Here is a 27,388-nt window from a genome sequence, read left to right on the forward strand (position 1 = left end):
TACTATAAAGTAAACCCTTAAATGACTTGAGATAGACTTGTTGCAACTCATAGTAATTCTCAACTTACGTGAAGACTTGACCATTAAGTGGTCGTGGTCGATGACCCATTCTACTAAAGAGTAGGATTCAGTCGACTAATGAGTAAGTCAACTAGGCAGTTGACATAATTAATAGAATATTTTTGTTTATGACTAAGTCAAATGGGCAGTCCATTGATGACTCAATTGAAAAGTTTAAGGTGGCCATTGACTCTGTCAAAGCTGAGTGGCAATAATATGCGACAATACTATGATGATCTAAGGTTCACAGGAAAACAAGTGACTAATAGCGGAAGCCAAATCAATTGAGATAATTGTTAGTAGAGTGAAACATATAAAAAAAAACAATCAATGATGGTGGATTCAGTCAATTGATTGGCGACAAAACAATAGAAGAGAAAGTGAAGCTGAAGATGTTTGAAAGCTATAAAAGGAGGACCACGAAGAGTATTCAAAGGCTTATGTTTGAGCTCCCTTTGAGTAATCTTTAGCCTTAATATCCTAAGCTCTCTTTGTGTAATCTTTAGCCTTAATCTCTTAAGCTTTATTTGTTCCTCATCTTATGAAGAAGATAGGTTTCTTCACCTCAAAAAGATTTGAGAAGGGCAAAAGCTAGTGAGTTTTCGGAAGTGACTTGCTGAAGAGCCATAGGTTGTGGAGTAGGTACAAGGGTTTTGAACCACTTTACATCGGCTTGTTAGCATTGGTATTCTTGCTTATTTTATTCTTGCTGCATTAATAATTTTTAATTGACCTTGCTAAGTCATTAACAAGAATAAGAGCTCATTTGCAAGTTAAACGCTATTCACCTTCCTTTAGCTATCAGGCTATATCCCTCACAGTTCTAATAGATATGATCATGTCTACACATGTAAAATCCTATTTCTCTGTAGATATTGAAAGCTTCGTACTTCTTGCACATTATAAAACTACATGATCGCATAGATAAACAACATATATAAACAATGAAGATTATATTCGTCTTCAACACCAATTAGCATATTGAAACCCACAATCAATAATTTGAGTGTCTAGTCCAAATCACATAAAAAAAGCATTACTCTGATAAGGCTGATCGATTGCACCAAACATAACAAACAAAAAGACTAATTTTATCTTACTCAAAAAGGATTGAAGGTATCTCAGCAATATCAAGAACAACTCTGGTACCAGAGAAATGCTGATAATCCTGAGAAGTAATAATTAGATATGTCAATGTAAATAAAGAACGTATCAACAACAAAGAATAAGGTGAAGTAAAAGTTGACCAATTTTAAGTACCGTTCTCGAGAGAAGAGAATGAAGAGCATGACCAAACTCGTGAAAAAGAGTTTCAACCTCATAGTGGTTGAGCCTTGAAGTTAATGATCCAGGTGAACCTATGAAATCACAAACCAAAGCAACAACCTGTAACAACAATTACTTCACAGTTAAAAATTCAGCAATAATTCAATAAAAAAAAAATTCCTATCAAGTGCTATAGATTCAAAGAGTAGCTTAAGTAGATGTTATCGTTAAATCTTCCAAACATGAGCAAATGCTTCCTTGCTGGTAACCAAAACTGTTCAGGCTAGGAGAATAATACGCCTGATTAAAGAAATTAACAGGTCCATTTAAAGGCAATCTGAAACGTAGATTTCAGAAAAGGGCAAATGAGCCACCAAACTCCTAATTAATTAATCAACAGATCAATGACCCATCAAAAAAGCAGCTAGCACGGAGGAATATAATTAGGTACACTAACTCAGCTTGTTCTAATGGATCGAATCATCATCCTCTAGGCTTGTTTGTCCCAACTATTTAGGGTTGACTACATGACCTTATGAATATTGTGAAAGGCTACCAAATAAACTTTTAATCATTTTTATAAATACAACAACCAAGCCTTTATCGCCTTTATCGGACTAAGTGAGGTTGCTATTGGGATCCTCCTATACTATTGGCTCGACATCCTACTATAACCTCATCCATATTTAAATGAATTTCATATTATTTTATTGTTGCTAACCAAGTTTCTTTAGTCTCCTTGCTCTCACATCGCTTAATTGGGGGTGTAACTATGACTTTCTAATGTTCTCATTTCTTCTGTATCCATCTTGTCCATCTTAAACACTCTCACTCTCACTTTTGATGTAACCTATTGTCTCTTATTTTATTATTAATGAAGTTTTACCTCATAGCTATCATATAAGAGTATTTTTCTTATTTTTTCTTTCCCAGTATCAACAACATATGCAATTATGCATTTTCATTGTTTTTCCTATATTAATTTTAAAAGCCCAATACACTAGTCCATAGAATATGGTGGATCATAATATTTAAGACTTCATAATTTTAAAATTGTTTTAGCCTAAAGGGCGTGCAAAAATTACATAAGATTTTTCAAGACAACATTTTCTAGTATTATTAATATTTCAGTTATTAGAATAAAATCATTATTAAGACTTCATCGTTTAAAATTCATCATCCAAGTGTGTTCATCATAAATCTTATCCCTCTAACCGTTGTGCAAGGATATAAATAGGAATATTAAAACTAATTAAATCATTTTATAGCATTGACTAATGTTCTTTGGTTGTTCCGTGAAAGAAACGTGTTGCAGATCTAATTACAGCATCTTAACAAAGACTACTATATCTCTATGAGAATTTAGTGGTATTAAATATGCAAGAGTTTTCATAACTTCGATTGGATAAAAACAAACATAATAGGAATACTAATTGTCTCATATTTGGAATATGAAATATAGGAACACAATGATTAGGAAAAGAATTAAGCAAGGAGGATAAAGAACTGAGGTTATAAGTTATGATACACAAGAAAAAATCAAACGAGAAATGGAATAAGAATTGTTGTAGATAATTCGTTAAGAGACGAAATAGTAATAGTTAGAAAGAGAGATTGGATTTTAGCTCTCAAAATAATAGTAGAAAAAAAGCATTAATGCAATTAACATATTTGCATCAAAAGCAGGATTAGATAAAGACAATAAACATAGATTTTGGAAAGACCTAGATGAGAAAGTATATAAAAATATTCGACAAACAAGATAATTTTAATAGGAGGAGATTTAAATGAGCATGTAGGAATAAGAAATGAGAAATATGATAAGGAGCATTAGGGCTACAGTTTTGGAATAAGAAATGAAGAAGGAAAAGTTATATTGGATTTTGCGATAGCATATCAATTTATAATATTGCTAATGCATTTTTAAGGAGAAAGTGAAGGGAAAAAACGAATATCTTATAAGGAATTATATATTTGTAAAAATGAGAAAAAATTTAAAAAATATATTTATAATATTGCTAATGCATTTTTAAGGAGAAAGTGAAGGGAAAAAACGAATAGCTTATAAGGAATTATATATTTCTAAAAACGAGGAAAACTTTAAAAAATATATATAATAGCAAAGAAAGAGGCTAAGAAAATAGTGAATAAAGTAAAGAGTAAAACTTTTAAAGAAGGGGAAAGAGACATTTATAAAATAGTTAAAGTGAGAGAAAGGAAGACGAGATTTATTTTCATTAACTTTTTAATGAAAGTTTAGGTGATCAACTTAACTTAAGTAATTTAAGCAGGTCAAATAAGTATAGAAATTTAAATTTTTATCATATAATTCAAACTTTAAAAGTATAACAAGTTTTAAAAGGGATGTACAATGGAAAAGCCGTTGGACCAGATGATATTTTGATTGAGGCATGAAAGTGTTTAGAGAAACAAGTTATTGAATGACTTACAAAATTATTTAACATGATATTGAAAATAAAAAAAAATGTTAGATAACGATGAGTAAATACTCCAGTTCTCTTATATAAGAACAAGGGAGACGTACAAAATTGTGCAAACTATAAGGGTATTAAACTAATGAGTCATACCATGAAACTTTGAGAAAGAGTAATAGAAAAAAAATTATGGAGGGAGATCATGGTGATGAAAATCAATTTGGGTTCATGCATGGAAGGTTGACAATAGAAGTTTATACATCTTCTTAGGTAACTAATTGCAAAGTATCGGGAGCAAAAACAAAGTCTACGCATGTTATTATGATAGAGTGCTAAGAGAAATAATATAGAGAATTTTAGAAAAGAGAGACTTTAACGTAATATATATTGAACTAATTAAAAATATGTATGAAGATGTAACGATTAGAGTAAAGACTTCAGGCGGATTAACCGAAGCATTTTCAATAAAAATACGACTACATCAAGAATCAACTCTAAGTCCTTATCTTTTTACACTAATTATGGACGAACTCATATTCAAGACACAATATCATGGTGCATGTTATTTGTAGATGATAGTGTTTCGGTAAATGAGACACATAATAAAGTAAATGTTAAACTAGAATCTTAGTGAGAAACACTAAAAGTAAAAAGTTTTAGGCATAGTAGAGTAAAGATAGAATATATGGAATTTAAGTTTAGCAATATTAGACATAATGAGATAATTGTTAAGATAGGAGATGACGAGTTATCTAAGAGCTTTAAGTATTTAGGATCATTTTTGTAAAAGAGATTGAGAGAGATGTCTTGCAAAGAATACAAGTAGGATGGTTAAAATAAAGGAGAGCGTTAGGTGTTTTATGTTATTGTGAAGTACCTCTAAAACTTAAAGGGAAGTTCTATAAAATGGCGATTAGAACTGTTATGTTATATGACATCAAATATTGTGCTATGGCTCGAGCACATGAGCAAAAGATGAAAGTTGCAAAGATGAGGATGTTAAGATGGATGTAGACATACAAAAATGGACAGAATAAGAAATGAGAGCATTAGAGAGAAAGTCGGAGTTGTATCTATTAAGGAAAAACTTCGAGAAATACGTTTAAGATGATACGGACATATATTTAGATGACTAATAAATACTCTACGCAATGTGAAACTATAACAAATACGCACATCAAATGAGGAAGGACAAAAACGACTTCATTAACAACAATAAAATAAGATAAAATTTATTTAAATATAGATAATAATATAGTAGGGGATAAAGCCCAATAGCGTAAAAGGATCCATATAGCCGACCCCACCTAATAGGGTAAGGCTTGGTTGTTGTTGTAATATATTTTTCAAAAAGAGAGAGCACCTGGTTACATTTAGAAGTGGAACAACGTGTTGAAAAATGATTCTCTTATGGTCCAGAAGCAGGATACAAAAATTTATAAAGATTGTTTGGTCATCCCTTAAAAAAAAATCACCCAACATAGGTTTATGTAATTAAATATATGCCTCGAGCATAGTATTTCTGAAAGAAAAATATACATGGCTCATCAAGTGATGGAAGTTAAAGGATAGGAAGCAAAGTATCTTTAAGGAGAGAGTAGAAGTACAAATATTAGAAGAAATACATGATGACTATAATACGACATGGGATAAGTTGACATTAAAGTTAAAAACAGTGGCCAAGAGCCTACTCGATGAGTCAAGAGGACAAATACTACAAACAAAGAATCTTAGTGGTAGAGAATAAAGAAGTACAAGAGAAAGTGATTAAAGAAACAACCTATAAATTACTATAGATTTGTAAAAATGATTAAAAAAAACTTTAAAAAATATATAGTAGAAAAGAAAAAAGTCAAGAAAATAGTAGTGAAACTAAGAATGAAGTTTTTGAACACTTAGGGTACTCGTGAAGGATGAGTAAATAAATAAGCGATAGAAGAAGTATTTTCATCAACTGTCTAGGTGACTAACTTAGCTTAGAAAACTTAAGTAAGTTATAGTACAGAAATTTAAATTTTTATTGGAGAATTTAAAAAAAATAAAACAAACGTTAAATAGGATACAAAATAAAAACACGGGTGGACCAAATGATATTCCGATAGAGGTATGAAAATGCTAGGAAAGTAGGATCCTAAAAACTTAAAAAGATATTCCACCTAATATTAGAAATAAAAATGTATGATTAGGGGAGGGTAAGTACTCTAGTCCGAGTAAAAACAAAAGAGATGTACAAAATTATATGAAATATAGGGGTATTAAGCTATGGGAAAGAGTAATAAAAAAAAAGTTAAGGAGATCAAAAATCAATTTACATTTGTTTGCGAGGTCGACAATAGAACACCTACATCTTCTAAGACAACTGATTGAAAAATATAAGAAAAGAAGCAAGACTTACACATAGTATTTATTGACCTCGAAAAAGCTTATAACAAAATTAATGTAGCGTATATTGAAATAATTAAAGATATGTATAAGAATGTTGAAATAAGAGTGAAGACTCAAGAGGATTAACTGAAATGTTTCCTATAAAAATAAAGTTACAAAAGAATTAGCTTTTAAGCTCATATCTTTCTTACACTAATTATGAATGAACTTACTAGACACATCTAAAACACATTATCATGGTGCATGTTTATAGATGATATTGTTTTGATTGATGAAATATGTGAAAAAGTAAATGCTAAGCTCGAATCTTGAAGGGAAACACTGAAGTAAAGTTGACTTAGTAGAGTAAAGACAGAATATATAGAATACAAGTTAGTAATAATAGACGTATCAAGATAATTGTTAAGATAGGAGATGACGAGTTACCTATAACTAAGAGCTTTAAGTATCCAGGTTCGTTTTTGCAAAATAATAGAGAGGTTAATATAGATATTTTACCAAGATTGTTGAAATGGAGAGCATCAAGTGCTCTTTGTCAGTGTAAGGTGTCTTTAAAGCTTAAAAAAGGTTTTAAAAAATGACAATTAGAACTTCAATATTATATAGAATTGAATGTTGGGCTATGAAATGAGCACATGCGCGAAAAATGAAAATCGCAATATGAGGAGGTTAAGGTGAATAAGCGCACATACGAGGATGGATTAAATGCGAAATGAGAACGTTAGAAAAAAAATTAGGATTGCACCAATTGAAGAAAAACTATAAGAGACATATTTAAAATATTTATGAATATTGGAATGGGTTATAACCCATTTAAAAGATATTATTCATGTAAACAAATGCGACCAAAAAATGTCCCATTTAGGCAATGGTAGACCATAACCAATATGCACATTAATAGAGTTAGAGAGTCCCCTCAGGATAGGTAGTTGGCTAGCGCATGATGGTGTTGCCACCATGAGGTCTGGGGTCAAATCCCGACTAGTAGCCGAGTGTCTGCCCTCCCCCATGCACTATTCAACTGCCCAAGGTTAGTAGCCACTCGTAATTTACCTCTTCTGTATTGTCCTGTACGGACTGGCAGAAGCACTGGGGTGAGCAAATTGTCTTTTGCCACCATTAATAGAGTTAGAGAGACCAAAAACAAAACTTGGTTAGCAATGAAACCAGCATAAAATTCATTTAAATTAAATGATGATATAGTAGGGATCAAGCTTAATGATATAGGAGAATTCATATAGCTAACCTCACTTAGTGGGATAAAGGTTTGATTATTGTTGTTGTCACTAATGTTTCTTTGGTCTTCCTCTTAACTTTTTTACATTCCACTCTAATAAATTTAACTTCTTTTTATGATACAAAATATATTGATAACCCTTAAACATGTTTGTATTATCTTGGCATATTTTGTACCATGTTATCATTTATTAGAAGGGGCGCCTTGGCGTAATAGTAAAGTTACTGATGTGTGACCTAGAGGTCATAGATTCAAGTCGTGAAAATAGTCTATTGCCAGGATAAAGTTGTGTCCAATAGTCCCAATATGGTCTAACCCTTCTTTGGAACCCCGCATTGGTAGGAGCTTGGTGCACCGGGCTACTTTTTATCATTTATTAGATATACCCCAAATCGTTGTTACATATTAGTATTTTACTATTTATCCTTTCTAATATCTCCATATATCTATCTTGTCATTCTAGTCTTTATTTCATTAACTATTTATTTATATTGTTTTGTAATAGCCTAACACTCTCATCCATAAAGAATAGAGGGTCATACGTAGGGGTGTAAATGAGTCAAGCCGCTCGTGAGCTATTCGAAGCTCGATTCGATAAAAGCTCATTTGAGCTCGTTTAATGAGACTCGTTAAGATAAACAAATCAAGCTCAAGCTTCACAATATTCGGCTCGTTAGCTCATGAACATGTTCGTTAAGCTCATAAATCAACTTTTAAATAAAAAAAAAATAATAGTTTTGATATTGAATTTATAGATTTTACACTCTACTTATGAAAAACATAGACAAATATATTAAATTTATTTATTAGAATAAAATTATAAATTTTAACAAGAATATTATAATTTTTTTAAAATATAGAATTTAGTTTTTAATGAATATTTAAATTTATAATTTATATTTATTAAGCTTGTTTAGGCTCAATAAAAGCTCGAATAAGCTCGTGAGCCATGAATATATTCGTTAAATAAAGCTCGAGCTCAACTCAATTATAAACGAGTCAAACTCAAACATCCAAGACTTCGGCTCGGCTCGGCTCGATTACACCCCTAGTCATACGAGTCCTTTAAGATTTTTTTCCTCACCTGAACAAGGTAGGATAATCACATAAGACTCCAAACAGTCCATTGTGTTCAATTTTTTTTTCTAGTTTGAATAATGTCTTTATAAATATTTTAATTTTTTCAATAATAAATTTAAGTTGTCTATAAGTCTTACTTTCAAAGATTTCATTTCCATGCATCTTAACTATTCCATTCATTAGTTTTTGTAATTAAAAAATTTCATTTCATATATCCATTTTTTTTGTTTATATTAAAACCTTTGGCTTCTAATTTCTCTACAGAAATCATGTTTTAAATTTAATCTAATTACGATCTCATCACCAAATCATCTATATATAGCGAATACAAAGAAAGTATATCTTATATATGATTACATAATTCATCAAGCATTAATGTAAAATTATTGAAACTTTGACTTAAAACTTGATGTAAATGTACAACTATTGAAAATAATTTGTAATACTCCATGTCTAGCACTAATAATAAATTCTAATACATATATCTTTATTACATTAATATAACTACATTACTTTCTTCTATAAAAGCTAAAATAGTAGTTGTCTAGGTACTTTATTGCAGGTATATTCTTAGTCAATTCAAAATCATAAGAAAAATCCTTCTTTGTGTTTTTTGTTTTTTGTTTTATTAAAATAATTAGCATCTATGGTTGATCTTTCAGATAAGAAACCAAAATATCAAAAATCGTCCTATTGCATTTTTTATCATCAGGATAAAAAAGACTAATCAAAATGTTAAATTTAAAAGAATGGGGAGGGAAAGAGATGCACCAACCAAAACACCATTAGTTAAAGAAATTAAAATACATTCTTATATTCTATACATATACTTGTTCCAGTTTTAATTATGTCAAACAAAGTCCAACTCATGATTAATGAAGATTCATTCTAATTCTAAATATTTGGAGAGCATTATTTGATGTGTCTTAAAATATCATGAATTAATCTCAGAAGGAGCTATAGAACTAAAGTTCTCATCCAATGCACAATATTAGGAATGTATATTAGGCAATCGAGATACTTTTTTTATTTTCATTGTTTCAAATTTTTAATTCAATTGACTTTGTACTTACTATTGGTTTGCATTTACAAATAAACAAACTAAGTGGAACAAAAGATTATAAAATTAGAACCGACTGAGTTGATAATGGAGTGTAGTGAAGCATGTTAATGTGCCCAATGTGAGCGATGCATGGTGCCAAAAATGTACCATTATAAATGTCACACTGAATCTTGATATAAAATGATGCTTTAAATTTTGGTTCTACTCAAAATTGAAATCTTTGGTTCCAAAAGTTTCTGTATAAGTGGAACTCCAAGTTAATCATTTTATAATCGCCAGTTAGCACAATATCATCAGCATAGAATATAAACACAAGATATTTTTCTTCAATATCGTGAGATTATCTACTAATATATAAAAAAAGACAAATTTAATTTGTAATAGGACTTTCATTCCACTCCCAAGTAATTGTTTGAAACTTAATTTGTGATATTGAACCATATAGGATTTCATTCCACGTGGAGGATACGCAAAGGCCTCCGCATGATCACAAGGCCACTCACAGCGGGCTCACTTGGTAGGCGGCCTGCATTTTTTTTAAAAAAAAAAATTCCTTCTTTTTCTTTCTCCTAATTTTATTTCATCTTAGTTTAGGGTTTATGACTATTTTTATTTAGGGTTCAGGGTTAGGGTGGTAATAGCATCTATAGCAATCAAATATTAATAAAAATATTTTTTAATTAATATTTTTTTATATTTAAGAAAGTATCAAAATCATATCAGTATTACACAATATGGTACCGAAATCATATCGATCTAATCATAAACTGAGACTCCTTAAATCTTGGGTTGAAATGAACTCCAAAAGTAAAATACTTGTACACATTCAACCCCATCAAGTTTAACTCAATCTTGGCTTTCACATGTTGCACCTCAATATTGAATTGAATCAAAAGACTATATAAATATGCATATAACTCTTGAGAAGCACACAGTGTAGTCCAAAACTCAATTGTTGCAGCTAACTGCACAGATTTATATTCTGATATTTTTTTATTATTTTATATTTTTTTTACTTGATATTTTTTACTATTTAAAATATATATTATTTAATAAATAAATAAATAAATAAATAGTTAATTTATATAGTTATTATTATATATAAAGTAATATCTTATATTAATTTTTATACTTATTACTATAGATAGATCCATTTAATTCGAATTATTGATCTATCAATTTTATTTAAATAAAACTATTTTTAATTATTTTTCTAACAATGTTAAATGGTTCAATAATTGAAAATTTATACAAAATCAATATACAACTTATTTTTATATATAGACCAAGGTATGAAATGCCGTTTCGTGCCGCCCGGCACGGGCGGTTTTTACCGTTCCGCCGGGCGGCCGAAACCGGCACGGGAGGCGTCCCTGTCTCGGCAGCGCCGGAGGAGACGCGGGACGCCTCCGTCGGCGCCGGAGGAGTGGCGGGACGCCTCCGGTGGCGTCCCGCGACGCCTTCGGCACCAAAGGCGTCGCGCGTGACGCCTTCGGCGGCGCCTTCGGCGTCGCCGAAGGCGTCGCCGAAAGCTTTCGGCGATGCTGGCAGCATCGCCGGACTCTTCCGGCGACCCTTCCGGCGCCGCCGGAGGCGTCCGGCGACGCTTCCGGCGCCGCCGGACACCGCCTGCGGGATCGCCCGCGATGATCGGGGCGATCTCGCGTAAGCGCGATTTTTTTCTTTCTTTTTTTAATATTTATTTATTTTATTTAATTAATTAAATTAAACAATTCCTAAGGAGGATATGGGTTATTTCAAAGAGGCTTTTATAAACCCTAATTAAATTATCCTAATAAAATATATAAAAAATATATTTAAAATTAAAATAAATTTAATAAATTTTATTAATTAATATTCTGAAAAAAAATAATATTGTAAATTTAATTTAAAAATTTTTTAAAATATAATAATTCTTATTTATATTCTAATATTTTCTTTATCATTTTAAATTTCATTTAAATTTTTAAAAAAATTTTAAAAATTCTAAAAAAATTTTAAAAATTCTAAAAAAATTTTAAAAATTCTAAAAAAAATTTAAAAATTCTAATTTTTTTAAAAGAATTCTAATAAATTATATTTATACTCTGATATTTTTTTTTAAAAAAAATTTACATGATATTTTTTGCTATTTAAAATATATATTATTTAATTAATAATTAATTAAATGAATAAATAATTAATTTATATAATTATTATTAATATAAAATAATATCTTGTATTAATTTATATTATTATTATTATTATTATTATATTATTATAGATACTTCCATTTTAATTTAAATGATTGATATATCAATTCTATTTAAATAAAATTATTTTTAATTATTTTTTCTAATAATATTAAATTATTCAATAATTGAGAACTTATAATAAATCAATATACAATTTATTTTTATATACATCATAAACATATTTATCTTATAATTACTATAGATAAATAAAAAAATACCGAAACTGTATCGGCACGGTACGATACGATACCGAAACCGTATCGTTCCGGTCTGAGACCGAAACCTCGGCACGGGTCGAAATTTTAAACCTTGATATAGACCATAATTATATTTATCTTATAACTATTATATATAAATAAAAAAAAATACCGAAACTATATCGGCACGGCACGATACGATACCGAAACCGTATCATTCCGGTCTGAAACCGAAACCTCGGCACGGGTCGAAATTTTAAACCTTGATTTCAACTAGTTATATGCCAGTCTAAATATTTATGTTTAACTATTAATTATATTCAATTCTGAGCAAATGTCCAAGTTTGGTGGATCAGAAACGGATGTAAATATCTAAATTACTGCCTATGCTATGTTCTGATCCAAGCCAAGCATAATTATTTGAAGGTTGATCCCTAGATATCTGAATACTAAACCATACTAGTTGATATGGTCAGTGCACAATTAGCAGTCCAAGCAAAGATTGGACGTGGACTATTGTTTGTGGAGAAGGCCACAGTACATAACAATAAGCTTGGTAGAGCTATAAAAATTATATTTAATTGATTACTTTTTCAGAACAAGTGGTACAAAATGACAAATCAGCAAGATCACATTTTGCTAATCCAAGAGATCAAATCTTCCTTCTTCTGTTGGTTAAGTTGAAGAGAACAATAGAATATCCAAGTAGTTGAAATTTATAGAAAACGAAAAAAGAAATATCCATCCATACAGGAAGCTGGTATTCTGACTTGGATATCAGGCGCCCTCCTCTTATAGCAAAGTGTGCACAGCCAGAATATTTGCCCTTCCTGGAATAAAGATCCAGATACATGAAACCTAAACCACCCTGAGACAAAAAAACAGGATTTGAAATATTTTATATGGAAACGTACATATAATTGGTGAAGAAATCAAAACATTTATTTTGCAAGTAAATAGAACTTTGAAGAGACAATGCTCAATTTCTTTTCAAACTTGGAGAAAACTATAGGTGTTCAACTTCTATAGCATGCAAGTTGGCATGCAATATCATTTGTGCCATTAGGAAGAAGACATAGGCATATTACATGCAAACCATAAAATAGTAGAGAAAAAAATTAGTATATGCCAATCAATGTGAAAAAACAAGGTTTTAAAAAGTGCTTTATGCGATCACATATGTGGCCACCTAGGAACTTTAAAGAAGGGACTAAATGTAAAATGCTATCCATTTAGGCAGTTCTTTTGAACTGCCAGGTGAGCATAGATCTAATTTGATGATTGTTTTCCTAGAGAGGAACAACAACAACAACCAAGTCTTTTCCCACTAGGTGGGGTTGGCTGTATGAATCCTTTTACGCCATTGAGCTCTATCTCCTATTATATCATCATCTATATTTAAATAAATTTTATCTTGTTTTATTGTTGCTAACCAAGTCTTTTTTGGTCTTCCTCTTCCTCGTTTGATATGCATGTTTATCATAGTTTCTCATCACCTAACTGGAACATTTATTGGTCGTCTAAGTGCATGTCCGTACCATCTTAAACGTGTCTCTCGGAGTTTGTCCTCAATAGATGCAACTCCGACTTTCTCTCTAATGCTCTCATTTCTTATTTTGTCCATCTTCGTATGTCCACACATCCACCTTAACATCCTCATCTCTGCAACTCTCATCTTCTGCTCATGTGCTCGAGTCATAGCCCAACATTCAGCTCCATATAACATAGCAGGTCTAATTGCGGTTTTATAGAACTTACCTTTAAATTTAAGAGGTACTTTACGGTCACATAAAACACCCGACGCTCCACTCCATTGCACTCATCCTGCTTGTATTCTATGTAAGACATCTCTCTCAATCCCTCCATCATTTTGTAAAAATAATCTTAAATATTTAAATCTCTCGGTTCCGGGCAACTCGTCCTCTCCTATCTTAACAATTGTTTCATTACTTCTAATATTGCTAAACTTAAATTCCATATATTCTGTCTTTAATCTACTAAGCTTAAAACCTTTCCCTTCTAGTGTTTCCCTCCAAGATTCTAGCTTAGCATTTACTCCTTCACGTGTCTCATTTACCAAAATAATATTATCTGCAAACAACATGCACCACGGTACTGTGTCTTGAATTTTTTCCTAGAGAGGAACATTCAATTAAATTTTTTATGTACCAATATGAAACTTATAACCGCTAACTTAAATATTTGTTTTAATATGCAATTGTTAAGTGGACCTCTAGATATTAATTACATGTTGCATGCATCATTTACAAAACTGGCATAATCTACATTGCTATATTGTGTGTTAAAATGTATAACTGGATTCCATAGGTATTATGACTCCCACAGTTTCACTTTTGGCTCCCAGTCCTGCAGCTAGTAAATCTAAACAATAGATCTTTGTTGATTTCCATTATCAACCTCCTTTGCCTCATTTTCCCGTTGTCATAGGCCTCTACAAAGATTATGGAGATAGCATCCTTAATCCATATGAAAGTGCTTGTTACAATATTTTTAAAATCTATTAAAATAATGAGAGAAAAAATAGAGTTCAAAATGGAAACAAATATTCATGGAATATTTGTTTCACATGAACATCATCAATTGCATTCTCGATGATGATAAACCTTCATCCATATTTATCAATTCCATGCATTCAAATTGCCAACATGGTACACAGGGAAGTGGGCATAATCGGTGAAAAAGGATGCAGCAGATTTAAACACTAGATTGCCTATTCTGGACCAATATGTTTATGAGTGCTCTATGTGGTTCAATTCCAATTTCAGTTCTATGAGTTCTCTTCATACTACTTTGCACCATGACTCGAGTGTCTCCTAGAACAATGGTTCCACAGGCTTGTGATCCAATGAAATATCAAGGGTCCAACGCGATTCAAATCAGTGACATTAGAAATTACAAATTTTTCAATGTCAAAACACAATTTTTAACAAGAATTCTTTGGCATGTTTACTCTGGATCTTGCATAAGAGTGAAGAGAGGAGGGCAAGGGAGAGAAACAATGAAAAATCTTTTTTCTTAATGAATTTTCATTGTTCTTCTGCATCCCCTTGTCCCCTTCCCTCTTTGTTGATCCACACCCAACCACACATCTCATTAATTATAAGTCACTAAGCATGATAGATCAACATAAATCATAGAACCTACAGCACAAACATGATCGTAGCACAAAAGTTTAAAGAAAGTAGACGACTATTTATAGATTTAGACACTAATCACATCAGCCTGGGTAGTACTCACCACCAGTGTTCAAATTTTTATTTCGTGCTGGGTGGAATGGGTGAAACTTACCATTCTGCCCGCGCACCGAAACCGACACCCGACGAACGACAATTTCATCATGCGTCATCAGGAGCGTCACATGACATAAGAAATCGTGCACTTGTCGTCCCAGACGCCTCGCACGCCTCGCAGGCTACACCGGAGGAGTCCAGCTCCGAAGGAAGCACGAGACTCCTCCGACGACACCCGAGAGGTGTCTTGCGACGCTCAAGCGCCACCGGACAAGCTGCCATGAAGACAGTGTTAAAAATTAAATATTTTGATTTAATTAATTCAAACATTTCCCAACTTAAATGTGATATCTCGAAGAGGCTTTTATAAAACCTAATTAAATTATCCCAACAAAATATAAATATATTTAAAATTTTAAAAATAATAATAATAAATTTTATTAATTAATATTTTGAAAAATAATTTTACTGATTTAAATTTTATTTAAAAATTCTAAAAAAAATTTAAAAAAATTCTAATAAATCAGATTAATAATCTGATTTTTTTAATTATTTTGTATTTTTTTACTGTAAATATATTTAAAATTTTTAAAAAATTAATAAATTTTATTAATTAATATTTAAAAATTAATTTTATTTATTTAAATTTTATTTTAAAATATTATATTTAAAAAATTCTAATAAATCAGATTAATAATCTGACATTTTTTTAATTATTTTATATTTGTTCACAGTAAATATATTTAAAATTTTTAAAAAATAATAAATTTTATAAATTAATATTTTGAAAATTAATTTTACTATTTAAATTTAATTTTAAAATTTTAAAAAAATAAAAAAAAATTAAAAACAATTCTAATAAATTAGATTAAAATTAATATATAACTTATTTTTAAATTATACACAATAAATATATTTATCTAATAATTACTATATATAAATAAATAAAATACCGAAATCGTATTGACATGGCACGATACAATACCGAAACCGTATTGTTCCGGTATGGAATTGAAATCTCGGCATGGGACGAGATTTTAAACCTTGCTCACCACTAAGAAAAAAACTGTTCTTCCTACAGGGCACTGGTAAAGGTACACCAGTTGGTATACTAGTAAAATATAGAAAGGAGATTGGAGTGACCTTAGTACTAGTAAGAGACATCAAACCATCTTTTGAAGGACTGAATTAGAACAAGTTCGGGAATGGAATTAGAAGATGTTTATTACTCCAAAGAAATGAGAGCATAAATCTCAAACTTGGTTCGTGGAAATTTTTTACTTTCAATTAGTAGTTCTCAAAACATGCATTTATTTTTAAAAAAATAAATATTATCTCATCATTCACTTTCAAATGTGTCAAGAAAAATCAATTCTAGATATTTATTTTATTTCTCTTTCAATTTTTGAATTATATTTTATAAATGAAATTAGAAAATAGAAAAGTTTCCCAACCAATTACAGATCCTTGCTCTTAAAAGTTTTGGAGTATCAAAAGAAGCATAGATGGAGCTATACATACCTCCTGAGGATGATGAAGAGATAGCTTCACTACATCTGGATGCCAGCATTCCCCTGGCATCATTGGAACTTGGCAAAATGTTGCCCCAAATAACGATTCAACTAACATTTTCAATCCCTCAAGGCACCGAGACAATGAGAAATATGATGCAATGACCTGCACCAATGACCAAACAGATCAACACTAGAATGCAGATGGAAAAATGCATAATTATCCCAAATTTTATCCTTCTAAGTGTTAAAAAAATAAAATAAAATCACATATAATATGGCACTCTATCTCAAGGGTAATAAATAAAAATTACCTTAAAGGTAAAAGCAGAATGAACTGTTGCCACCTTCAACGGATTATCCTTACACATGAAGCTAGTTTCAAAAAATTGTAATATCTATTATGAATAGTTTTATCATTTTTCCATTTATTTTTCCAAAGAAATGGAAGTTTATTCATGAAAAATGAGTTTGATAGTAATTTATATATATATAGGCAAGTTCAAACATCCTGTGTAAGAAATAAATTATATTGTAGAGAAATCCAAAAGATGAAGACCATTTTTTTTACTTTTTTATTTTTCTTTTCATTTTCCATTAGTTCTGGAAAAATTAAAACTACTAAGATATAATTGAAAAAGTTTCCAGGAAATAAAATATCTTTCAGAAACATTATAACATTCTTTGGGAAATACCTAAGTGTCAGAAAAATGAAAATATAATAATGAAAGTTTCTGGTGAAAGAAGACTTTCCTATGACTATGAGGCAAGGACCTGAGGTGGAAAGAAGGATGATGGAGGAAAATATTACTAGTATTATTTCCTTGGGAGAAAGAAAAGGTGTGTTTCCCTTTTCACAATGTCCTTAGAAAGAAGGAAGGGTGGAGAGAAACTTTAATTTCAAAATTATTTGTTTAAAGACAACAAACAGTTTGAAAACAAGATTATAAAAACTTAAAAAAAAATTATTGAATTGGGAAGGCTTCCACACAACTTGTGGCATTCTGGCTAATTTAAGTGGTAAACGAAGCCTGCACTGCAGCTGCAGGGGGGATAATTCTCCCCGTGTTATCTACCTCCATTGTCATGGAAGGTTGCCTGGGAAACATTTCCCCAGTATAGCTTCTGCTGTTGTTTCCTTCCATCATAGGAAGATGGCCTAAAAGATTTAGAAAGAATGAAATCTCAAAAGCTATTATCTGAGGTAATTTAACATACTGACGAGTCCAAGCTGTATGCAGAAGATTTCACCATTCCTACAAAGTATGCCTCATCCCATGGCTCCAAATCTGCATTTCTGTCATTCAAGTATTGTCTCTTGCATTCTCGTATTACATTGAACTCCTAAATGAGATACATCAAAACTACAAGTTAATCGCCAGCATTTAAAAGGAAATGAACTCCTTATGTCATCAACATACCTCATCAGCTTTGCATCTCACATGTTTGCTCAAATCAAGCAAAAATGACATAGCAACGTCAGGTGACCCAGCCATGTTAGGACGAATTGCAAAGTCAGCATAAGATTTATATTCCATTATCTAAATGAACCACTAGAAAGTTAGAATAACAAAGATCAAGCACCAAAGGAAAGATAGAACAAGATAGACTGAGCTAACAAGTAGAATAATAGATTGGGAAATTTTCCCAAAATAAGGAAACATGGAAATCATCTAACAACCCAGTAACAAAGTTTACATGAACAAGAAAATCATAATTTATAACAAACATTTCTTTGGGATAGATTATTACAAAAGTATTCTGGAGAATTTTGACCTTTAGAGGAAATCAATAATCTGGTGATGATTCATTTCTGAGTGAAATGCTGTGCCATGGAAAGCCAGAAGAATAAATAGGTAGATATTGGTAGGTGTTTGTATGCTAAAGAATTGTTCCTTAGAAAATTGAAGGATATTTTGGTGAAAATGTTTGTATTCGAGTGTATTGTTTAGCATTGTTAAATGTCCTTGAGAGTTATGGCAGAGAAGTGTGAGCAAATAATGAATTCTCAGTGTTTCTTTGCCAATCATTGGCAGGTTTGAATTTGGATTAAGGTCATTATGATTTGCAAGAGTTTTAGCTTTTTCTGGAAACTGAAGGCAAGAGTTATAGTCTCGTTCTTTGAATTGAAATACATATTTTCTCTAGTGAAAAACAATGGATTTGCTGCAATTGTGACCTTTCAACCAATAAAGATGAAAATTAAACAATTTTTCATAATGATATCAACGAAAGTAACAACAAAATAGTATACAAGAATTTGTTACCATATTGATTGCCAAAAGAATACTACTAAGTGTTAAGGTTTAAATGATTAACAAATGAAATCTAGTTAAATTATTTGGCTATAGTAGCAAAGAATTGCAATAATTAGAACACCGAAATAGAAGTACCTGTGCCAGTTCATGACGAGCATTTATAAGTTTATTGAGAACATCAAGATTTGCATGTGGCATGGAATTTCCCTTCATGTATGATTGTTTTCTTACCTGAATAGTTTGAGAAAATGAGTTATTTGACTGGCTTAGATGGGCATTCATTATTCAGTAGCTCTTATTATAAGAATGTAGAGATTATTTGAAGAAACTCAGTTAAAAATTAATGTTGGAAAGAGAATCATCATCTAACGAAACCATGCATGAGAAACTCAACGAAGGGGACAAAGCAAAGATATGAACAAGGATCTTCACAGTAAAACATTATTTAAAGTAGCCCCAGATTACCTAGAGCTGAACAAGAAAAAAATATAGTCATTAGAGGGCCTCATGTTGCTTTTGCTAATTTGTAAACAATTTAGATGAAGTTTAGTTACTTATGTACCGACATGCAAAATCAACATAAATTCACAAGCTAAGCCAAATGGAGACTCTTGAGTATCACTGAAAATTTTCATCAATTGGCAATCACATGTTAAAAAGTCACAACAGATTGGAATCAGACAATTGTTTCACTAAATAACAACCATACCAACTAGTTCAAGTTGACAAAATTAAAATTGGCCAAAAACAGCTAAAACATTATCTCACAAAAAGATAAAAGATGTGAAAAAAATTGTCATTTGGAATCAAATATGGAGTACAACAACCAAAAGCAAAATCAGAATTGGGCAAAATTAGCTAAAATTATTATCTCACAAAACGATAAGTGGAAGAAGTGAAAAAACTGTCATTTGGAATCAAGGTTTACAATCTTCATATCATGTCATAACAATATAATTTTGATATTATATTGTTAATATATATTCATTCTTTTATTTATTTGTTGACTGATTTAATACTCTCGATTTTTAGAATTAAAAAAGTTTGTAACCTTTAGTTTAATTTTTAGCTTTAGTTATATTTCTTTTGTTTTATGATAATTTATGCATAGTTTATTCAATTTTTTACAGAAAACCATGAAACAGAAAAAGAAATTTTCTCTAATCCTTGCGTGTTTTATTTTTAAATTCTACAAAATTAGAGCAATTTCAGATTTGAAAGCCTAAGCCCAAGAAGTTTTCAGTCTTGATGATGTAGTTTTGTTTGAAATTAATTGATATTTTTATTAGTCTATGTAATTGTTTAAAATTTATTTGAGCATTTAATAATAGACCATCAAATATCACCTTGTTAATAATTTATTTGATAAAATCTAAATAAAAATCTCTTTTGGATGCAGTGAATAATATTGTTTCTTCAACATAACCATAATTCTCAGGTGGACAAAAAATAAAAAGATTCAAAAGTTTCTAATCTTAGGATGTAAAATATTATGTTTAAAATTTTAGAAATTAAATATATGAAACTTGATATGAACTTGACAAAGTTAAATTTGAGGTTTAAGATGTTTTCAGTAAAATATATGAAACTCAAAAACATTTTATGTGAACCAAAAAATAAATTGATTTAAAATTTTATAATTTTAGATGTAAAATATTATATTTAAATTTGTTAGAATATGTAAACATATAGGGGTATTTTTGTAATTATGTTGTATATCTTTTTTCCTATAAAAATACTAACTCATGGTATCCAAGACACGAGATTTTGTTTTCCTTTTAACATGGTATCAGAGTCAAGTTAAAGCAAACCCTAATTTCCTAAGAAAACCCTAATTTTTCTGCCGTCATCCTCGTTCCCCGTTCCCTTTCTCCTGTGCGTCTGCGGCGCTGTTCCATCGCACGAAACACTGCCACAACACAAGCTACCGGCGTTGTGTCCTCTCCTCCCGTCGCCTCCAAGGAGATCCAGGAAATCCGCCCTTCTTCACACGTCGCCTCCGCCGCTCGCTCGGCGAGATCTGCCTCAGCGCTGCCTTCGTGCTCTAGTTTGCTCGCTCGACGAGATCTGCCTCGCCGCGCTCTCCACCACCTCCGAGATCGCGCCCCACAGCCCCCTTCCGTGTCAACGCATAATCTTCTCCACCCAGGACCACGTCGTTGTTGCCATCGCCCGCGACTCCGCGGCCTCTGCAATATCTTCTCCCTCCCTTGTCGCGCCTCCCTCGCTGCGACAAGCTCTCACAGGTGTCGTCAAATCTAGCTTGGGTTGGCACAACGCACCCTGCATTCCAACCTACTCTCCGACATCATCAGCATCTTCTCCGGCGTCCATCAGCGCCGTCCACCCGTGCTGGTCCTGCCTGTTCATCAGCGTCATCCGAAGTCCTCAGCCTTTGTAAAATACCGAAAATAGGCGAATATTAATAATGGAATTTTTCGGAATTTTTGGAAATTTTTCGGGAATTTTTCGGAGCTCGTATGGACGAATTAACGGGGATAAAATTTGGGTCCCGGGAAAGCCTGTTTAGGCTACCCTGTTTTAATGAGGAAAAGTTTTATTTCCTTTTTCCTTTTCCTTTTCTTTTTCTTTTTCTCTCATTCTCACCCGCGTGCCCGAGCCCCTCACCCAACCCTTCTCCTCGCGCCGACGCCTCCTCCTCGCGCCGAGTCGCCGTCCCCTTGCGTGCCCTAACTGTCACATGCGACGGTTTTCCTCGCGATTAAAGCCGCGGCCGAGGGTTGTCGATCCCCTTTCCTCTCTTCCTCACTTCTCCCGAGCGCCGACCGTTGTGCCGTAGATCTAAGCCACACCGCCGACGCCCTCTTCCTTTGCAGAGCGTCGTCGCCGCACAGGATAGCGCCGGCCACCTCCACACCGTGCCCTAATTCCCCGATCTCCTCTCATCAGAGCCGAGCCCTCCTCACAGCGACCCGTGCTTAGATCGCCGGGGATAGGGAGGGTGCCGATCACCAAGTTCTGTCGTGCCACCTACAAACCCTAGTTTGGTCCGGCGCCACCAGATTGAGTCGGTGCCTTCTCCCTTGCTTCCACGCGACAACGGATCTGTGCCATAGTTGGTCCTTGCACTGTTAACACTCATCTGTGGTAAGGAGTTCAAATTAAACTTGTGTTGGTGATAGGTTATTGTGTTGGATTCTAATCTTGTCTTCTGGATCCGGTTGATTCCAGGGAGGCAAGGTTTTGTTCTGTGGGAATTTCCGGCAGAAGTTCCTTCCAGCAGCTCCTGGTTTCCGCAGCGGCTGTGAAGTGAGGTAAGGAATGGAAGATTTATTTGTAGCAGCATGCTCAGGATTTGAACTAGGAAAGGTTAAGAATAAAATATATATTCGAGTTTATTTGAGTAGGTTGGTTATATATAGATCTGATCAATTGAATAAGGGAAGGGTTAAGTTTAATGAAGTTAACCCTAATTGATCAATGGATTAGGATTTAGTTTAGTTAATGGATGCATGATAGGATTAACTAAACTAAATATTATATCACAGGACTTTGACGCGAGACGAGCATCTCGACGTCGGATTTGGATCGATTTGGATCTTGTTATTTGGAGGCGGGTACTTCTGACTTTATGTCGTTTGATATGCATAGTAGTGAATTTAACAAATTGCAATAATTATGTTTCTTATCTGTTTCGGTTAGTCACTACCCGATACTTGTTACATGCTTGGTTGATACTTGTTTTGCATCTCATGTTATTTCTTACCTGCTCATACATGCTTATAGGGGGTAGTGATATACCATGCTGCACCATGTTCAGGACCTAGGTTTTATACCTTGTCTTATCTGTGTACCTTTGATTTGATTCATTGACCTAAGGTGCACCTTCTATATATATATGGATTAGCTCAAGATATTTCCATGGTTAGTGTCATGCACCATTCGCATGATTGCATGCTGTGCGATGTCCCGCTCCATTATTGTTGAGCACATCGCAAGTTACATGGATCTGCACACACCACCACTTATGGGTTAGTGGTCGATTCAGGCAGAGTGTGTTGCAGCAGGGACTTTGTTTGGCTTCGTTGGTCCGCTCATGGGTAGTGTGACGCAGCGTGGTAGCCGGCAGAGATTCCTCCCCGTCATCGTGTACCGGGAGATGAGAGTATTGCGCTCTCCCATTATGATTTGGGATAGGAGGATAGGTGTACTCCGACAGCATCCCGTCCACTCGGTCACTCATCAGGAGCAGTGACGACAGAGTGCAAGGTTGTCACAACCCTACCCACTCGGTCTCACCATTGTGTGTGAGATGGTTGACTGGCGTCAGGGGTGACCAGGACGCATCATTGGCATCATACGCATTGATGCATTTATTTCTTGTGATTGTGTTTGCTGCATTTATTTGCTGCATATTGGTTGGATGCCCATGCTTGACATGCATACAGGATTTCTATACCTCTCGGACTGTTTATCTTTGTACCAGGTCCTGGTTAGTACAGTATTCTCCTGTTTATTTCAGTTTGCATTTACCTTTATTACGTCAGGAGACTGTACGCATGATTAGTGCTAGATATTATTTCCTTACTATGTATATCAGTTGTTACCCGCTGAGGAGTTGACTCACCCCATGGATATTTACTATTTTCAGGTTGATGCTGTCATGAGAGAGTTCTAGTTGCTAGTCCCCTGCAGCCCACGAGGATGTTTATTATCTTTTGGCTTTATGTACTAGACTATGTTTAGACTTGTTTTGTTTTGATACTTGGAGCTTGCATGGATTATACTTGTCGATGGGTTTTTAATTAGATTTGTTTTACTATATGCCTTCCTAGACGGCAAAAGAGGTAAGTTGATTCGATTGTCGGATTTGAGCTTTATGAGTATAGTGGAGTAGGACATCGGTTTTGTGCTTTATGAGTGTAGTTGAGTAGGGTTGTTTTTGAGTCATATTATCACTATTCAGTTTGTTTACTATTAAACTGCGTGGTTGTGTCAACCAGAGGCTGAAATTGATATAAACTACGTGGATGACTGTGTTATTGTTTGTTTATTATTGTTATTATTCCAGCCGCATGTGGCTGAGGTATATGGTGATGTAGTAAAGTTTCAGATTGTCCGCCGTACAGGAGAGATGCTGCCGAAATTTCTTCGGACGGGGACTCCTCAGGGGCGTGACAGCCTTTCTTCGCAGTTCTTTCCAAACTGATCAATAGATACATCCGGCGTCCCAAAGCGTACAATAGACGCTTCCTCATGACCCCGCATTGACGGGGAACTTCATGCACCGAGCTGCTCTTTTATCAATAATATAAAAGAGAAACAACTAGTATATTATGTTCAATATCACTTGACACAATATATATAAGAAATTCTAGAGTAAAGCATAGAGAAACTAGTAAACAAGCATAGAGAAGCTAGGACTTCACATTTTTTGAGTATAGATAGAATGCAAAAAACACTAATTTATTGATTCAAGTCCAAATGGGAAGATACCCCAGCATCTGACACCCATTTCAAAATTGAGGATAAAGTACTGGAGTCTGTAGTGATTCGATAGCCCTTCTCTTTTCTTGTAATCCATGATTTAGAAGATCCATCTGAAGGAACTGGCCTATATATGGTTCTACAAAGATGTTGAATATTTTTAGGTATGCGTGAAGCTGGAAATATGTCAACAGAACCTGGATCAAGTATAATGTTTTCATTGAACCTGAAAAGAACATATATACAAGATATTATCTGGCAACAAGTTCGAACAAAATATGAAACTAAAAAAGTAGACAATTTTTTTCCAAGTGCACAAAAATGAAGAGCACAACTTATTCACCATTAGCATGAAACTATATTGAAAGTGATGATCCTGTAAATAATGAGATGCAGAAACTTGAGTTCCAAGGTAACTAATCAGAAGAACCTAGTCACAAGCAAAAACTAATAGAACACCAAGTAGAATTAGTCCTCATACTTTTCCTTAAATTTTATATACTGCCTCCACATGGTATTAGAGTTATAACCACTTTTCATAGAGAAACCACAATCAATTGGTTCAAGACCAGTAAAATGTTAGCCTTTTGTTTAGTAGTCATTGTTCTATTAGTGCAGAGATCAAAGGAAGATAATGGAAAACCATTGTTCTAGCAAATGAATAAATTTCAAAAAACCATTGTGCATATAGGCCTTTGGAACCTAAGATAATGGAAAATGGTGTGGGCAATTTTACCCACTAGTTCTAGGAATCACCATATGATTGATACATGTACTTTGAGATCAACAATGTGAACAGAGTTTGATTCGTGTGAAGCCCTTCGAATTAACCAATGGGAATTCTCATGTATCAGATCAAATTAATTAACATGTGAAAACTAAAGCTAACAGGGAGACGTTGCATAGAACATTGCAAATAGGTGGGCCCTCACTCTACTCACTCTAAGGCCTATAAAAGGAGGCAAGAGCCCTTCTTTAGACTAAGATACAATAGCACTGCTCTGGTCAATTTCATGGCAACAGCCAATCAACATCGCCATTTCAGTCTATACTTGCAGCCTTCTAATTTCTAAGTTCTCTCCGCCCTGTGTAACCAACCCCATATAATTTATCCCCACCTCATCGCAATTCTTAGGATACCTAAATCAATGCCATTCTGGTTCACTTTGACTTTGTCGTTTGCCCCTCGGCCAATACAACCCACTTTGACCAAGCTCCTTGCAGTTTATCCCAACTCTTAGGTATAACCCACACCTATACCGCACCCAAATTCTTCCTAAATCAGCCCCCTCCCCTCTCTCTCTCTCCAACCAAGGTTCAAGCTAGCACAAGAGGCCAAGAAACTCCTAAATCTGTTATAATTTTATCCATGCTAGATTGGCACTATCTGCAGGAAGGTGCTAGGCATGGAGATACTAGATACAGAGGAGAAGAGGATGGATGATTTAGAACTCATTTGACTCATAGAGAAGAAAATGCCCAACTCAAAATGCATAGCTACTAAGTTATATCTTAGATTTAAAAGGATATACACTCCATTCCTCATGATTCCCCTTTCACCTGTATAATGTTAATGATTAATGGCCAATGTTAATTCTTATAAAAGGAGTATATCAGAATAATTAAAAGTCAGAAATATCAAATCCAATGAACTAAGGATCTGTGTCAAATCAACAAAATAGTTGAGGCAAACCAACATAATTGGCATTTATGATTTGATGTTTCAGGGGTGATTACCCTAAAAAGGTCCTTATTGCTTTAAAGGCCCTAGTAAGGCCTTCTCTCTTAAATATGCCTATTAAGATGCCATACAAAGCACAGTTCAAATTTTACCTTTAGAACCATGTTCAACCGCCAAAAAATGGTTTGAGAGCTGAATGGGAACCGAGTATTGGACAGCTCATTCTATAAAAAGGCCTTATCTTCACTTTTTATAAAACTTAAGGGCATTTTTAGGGCATCTGCTCATGTTGTACTATTTGCCAGCACATGGCTTCATGCACATACACATATATAAATGATGGCATCACTTATGTGCCAGGAATCCAGATGATAAGCAGGCAAGTTTGGCTCAGTTTCACTATAGCAGCATATTCTTGAACTTCAAGTGTGTTCATCCAAGAATCTATGTAGGATACACATTCTTGAAGTTTGCTGTGGGTCTCCTCATCTATGACTAACTTACCTGCTTCAAAGTTCAAACATCTACTTTTTATCTTATGTGAGACAGAGATTTGTGCATAAGATACATAAATCAAGCTCCAGAAACAACTATAGAATTTAGAAATCTCTGACAGAATAATATTAATAGGAGAAAGCAAGTGGATGATGCATACTCTTTACCCAACTTAGCTATCTCTATTTTCAATTTATTGATTCGTCGCAGTTTCTCTACAATAAATGAAACATAAAATCATAAGCAAGCAAAATAGACAAATAGATAGCAAGAAAAAGTAATCAGTCGAAGATTAATTACCGTCAGAAAGATGGATGCCACCATTTTCAAAGTCAACACGCAAGGCATGTGCTGCCCTTTGAGCTTCTTCCGTATGTAGAGCACCTCCATGCTCAACTTTCACTATTGCAGTGTACAAACTATTATTTGTATTTAGGAACTACAAGCAATAGCAGGCACATTACTGGAGTACGAAAAGGCAAAACTTGTAAAAAGATTCTTGCAATGACAGATTTAATATGATGGCATAATGATTATAGTTGAAGTTAGTATGTTAGATAGATTGAACATTGTTTAGGAACTTCAAATGTAAGAAAACTCTTAGGAATGATTAGATTTGGTAAATATGAGAATTAAAAGAAAAAAAAAACATAATGTTCTCACAAGAAATAAAATGGTTAAAACAAAAGGCTCAAGAAATAGATAAAGACTTAATTTGTGAATGCTGGGGAAAGATGTAAGTAAAATTATTTGACTAATATAAGTACATATGAAAATATGGTTCTGT

At 33.2% G+C, this 27,388-nt stretch overlaps 1 protein-coding gene across 3 annotated transcripts in view; it reads right to left on the minus strand.

Annotated features, from left to right (window-relative positions):
• Nucleotides 1-1,156: 1,156 nt before the first annotated feature.
• The window catches only part of LOC121981434 (mitochondrial intermediate peptidase, mitochondrial-like), a 34,995-nt gene continuing 8,763 nt past the window's right edge, over nucleotides 1,157-27,388 (minus strand). Inside the window, exons 5-14 of one of the 3 annotated variants that reach the window (XM_042533949.1) lie at nucleotides 26,902-27,040; nucleotides 26,762-26,816; nucleotides 24,435-24,651; nucleotides 19,113-19,208; nucleotides 18,141-18,260; nucleotides 17,938-18,063; nucleotides 16,730-16,885; nucleotides 12,709-12,825; nucleotides 1,321-1,446; nucleotides 1,157-1,228 (exon numbers count right to left, since the gene is read on the minus strand). In XM_042533949.1, the coding sequence (XP_042389883.1) occupies nucleotides 1,157-1,228; nucleotides 1,321-1,446; nucleotides 12,709-12,825; nucleotides 16,730-16,885; nucleotides 17,938-18,063; nucleotides 18,141-18,260; nucleotides 19,113-19,208; nucleotides 24,435-24,651; nucleotides 26,762-26,816; nucleotides 26,902-27,040 (1,224 nt within the window). The remainder of the gene's footprint in view (nucleotides 1,229-1,320; nucleotides 1,447-12,708; nucleotides 12,826-16,729; nucleotides 16,886-17,937; nucleotides 18,064-18,140; nucleotides 18,261-19,112; nucleotides 19,209-24,434; nucleotides 24,652-26,761; nucleotides 26,817-26,901; nucleotides 27,041-27,388) is intronic. The other 2 variants (XR_006111813.1, XR_006111814.1) reach the window with 2 other exon arrangements.

The sequence above is a fragment of the Zingiber officinale genome, chromosome 5A (genome assembly GCF_018446385.1).
Source record: "Zingiber officinale cultivar Zhangliang chromosome 5A, Zo_v1.1, whole genome shotgun sequence".
Taxonomy (NCBI): Eukaryota; Viridiplantae; Streptophyta; class Magnoliopsida; order Zingiberales; family Zingiberaceae; genus Zingiber; species Zingiber officinale.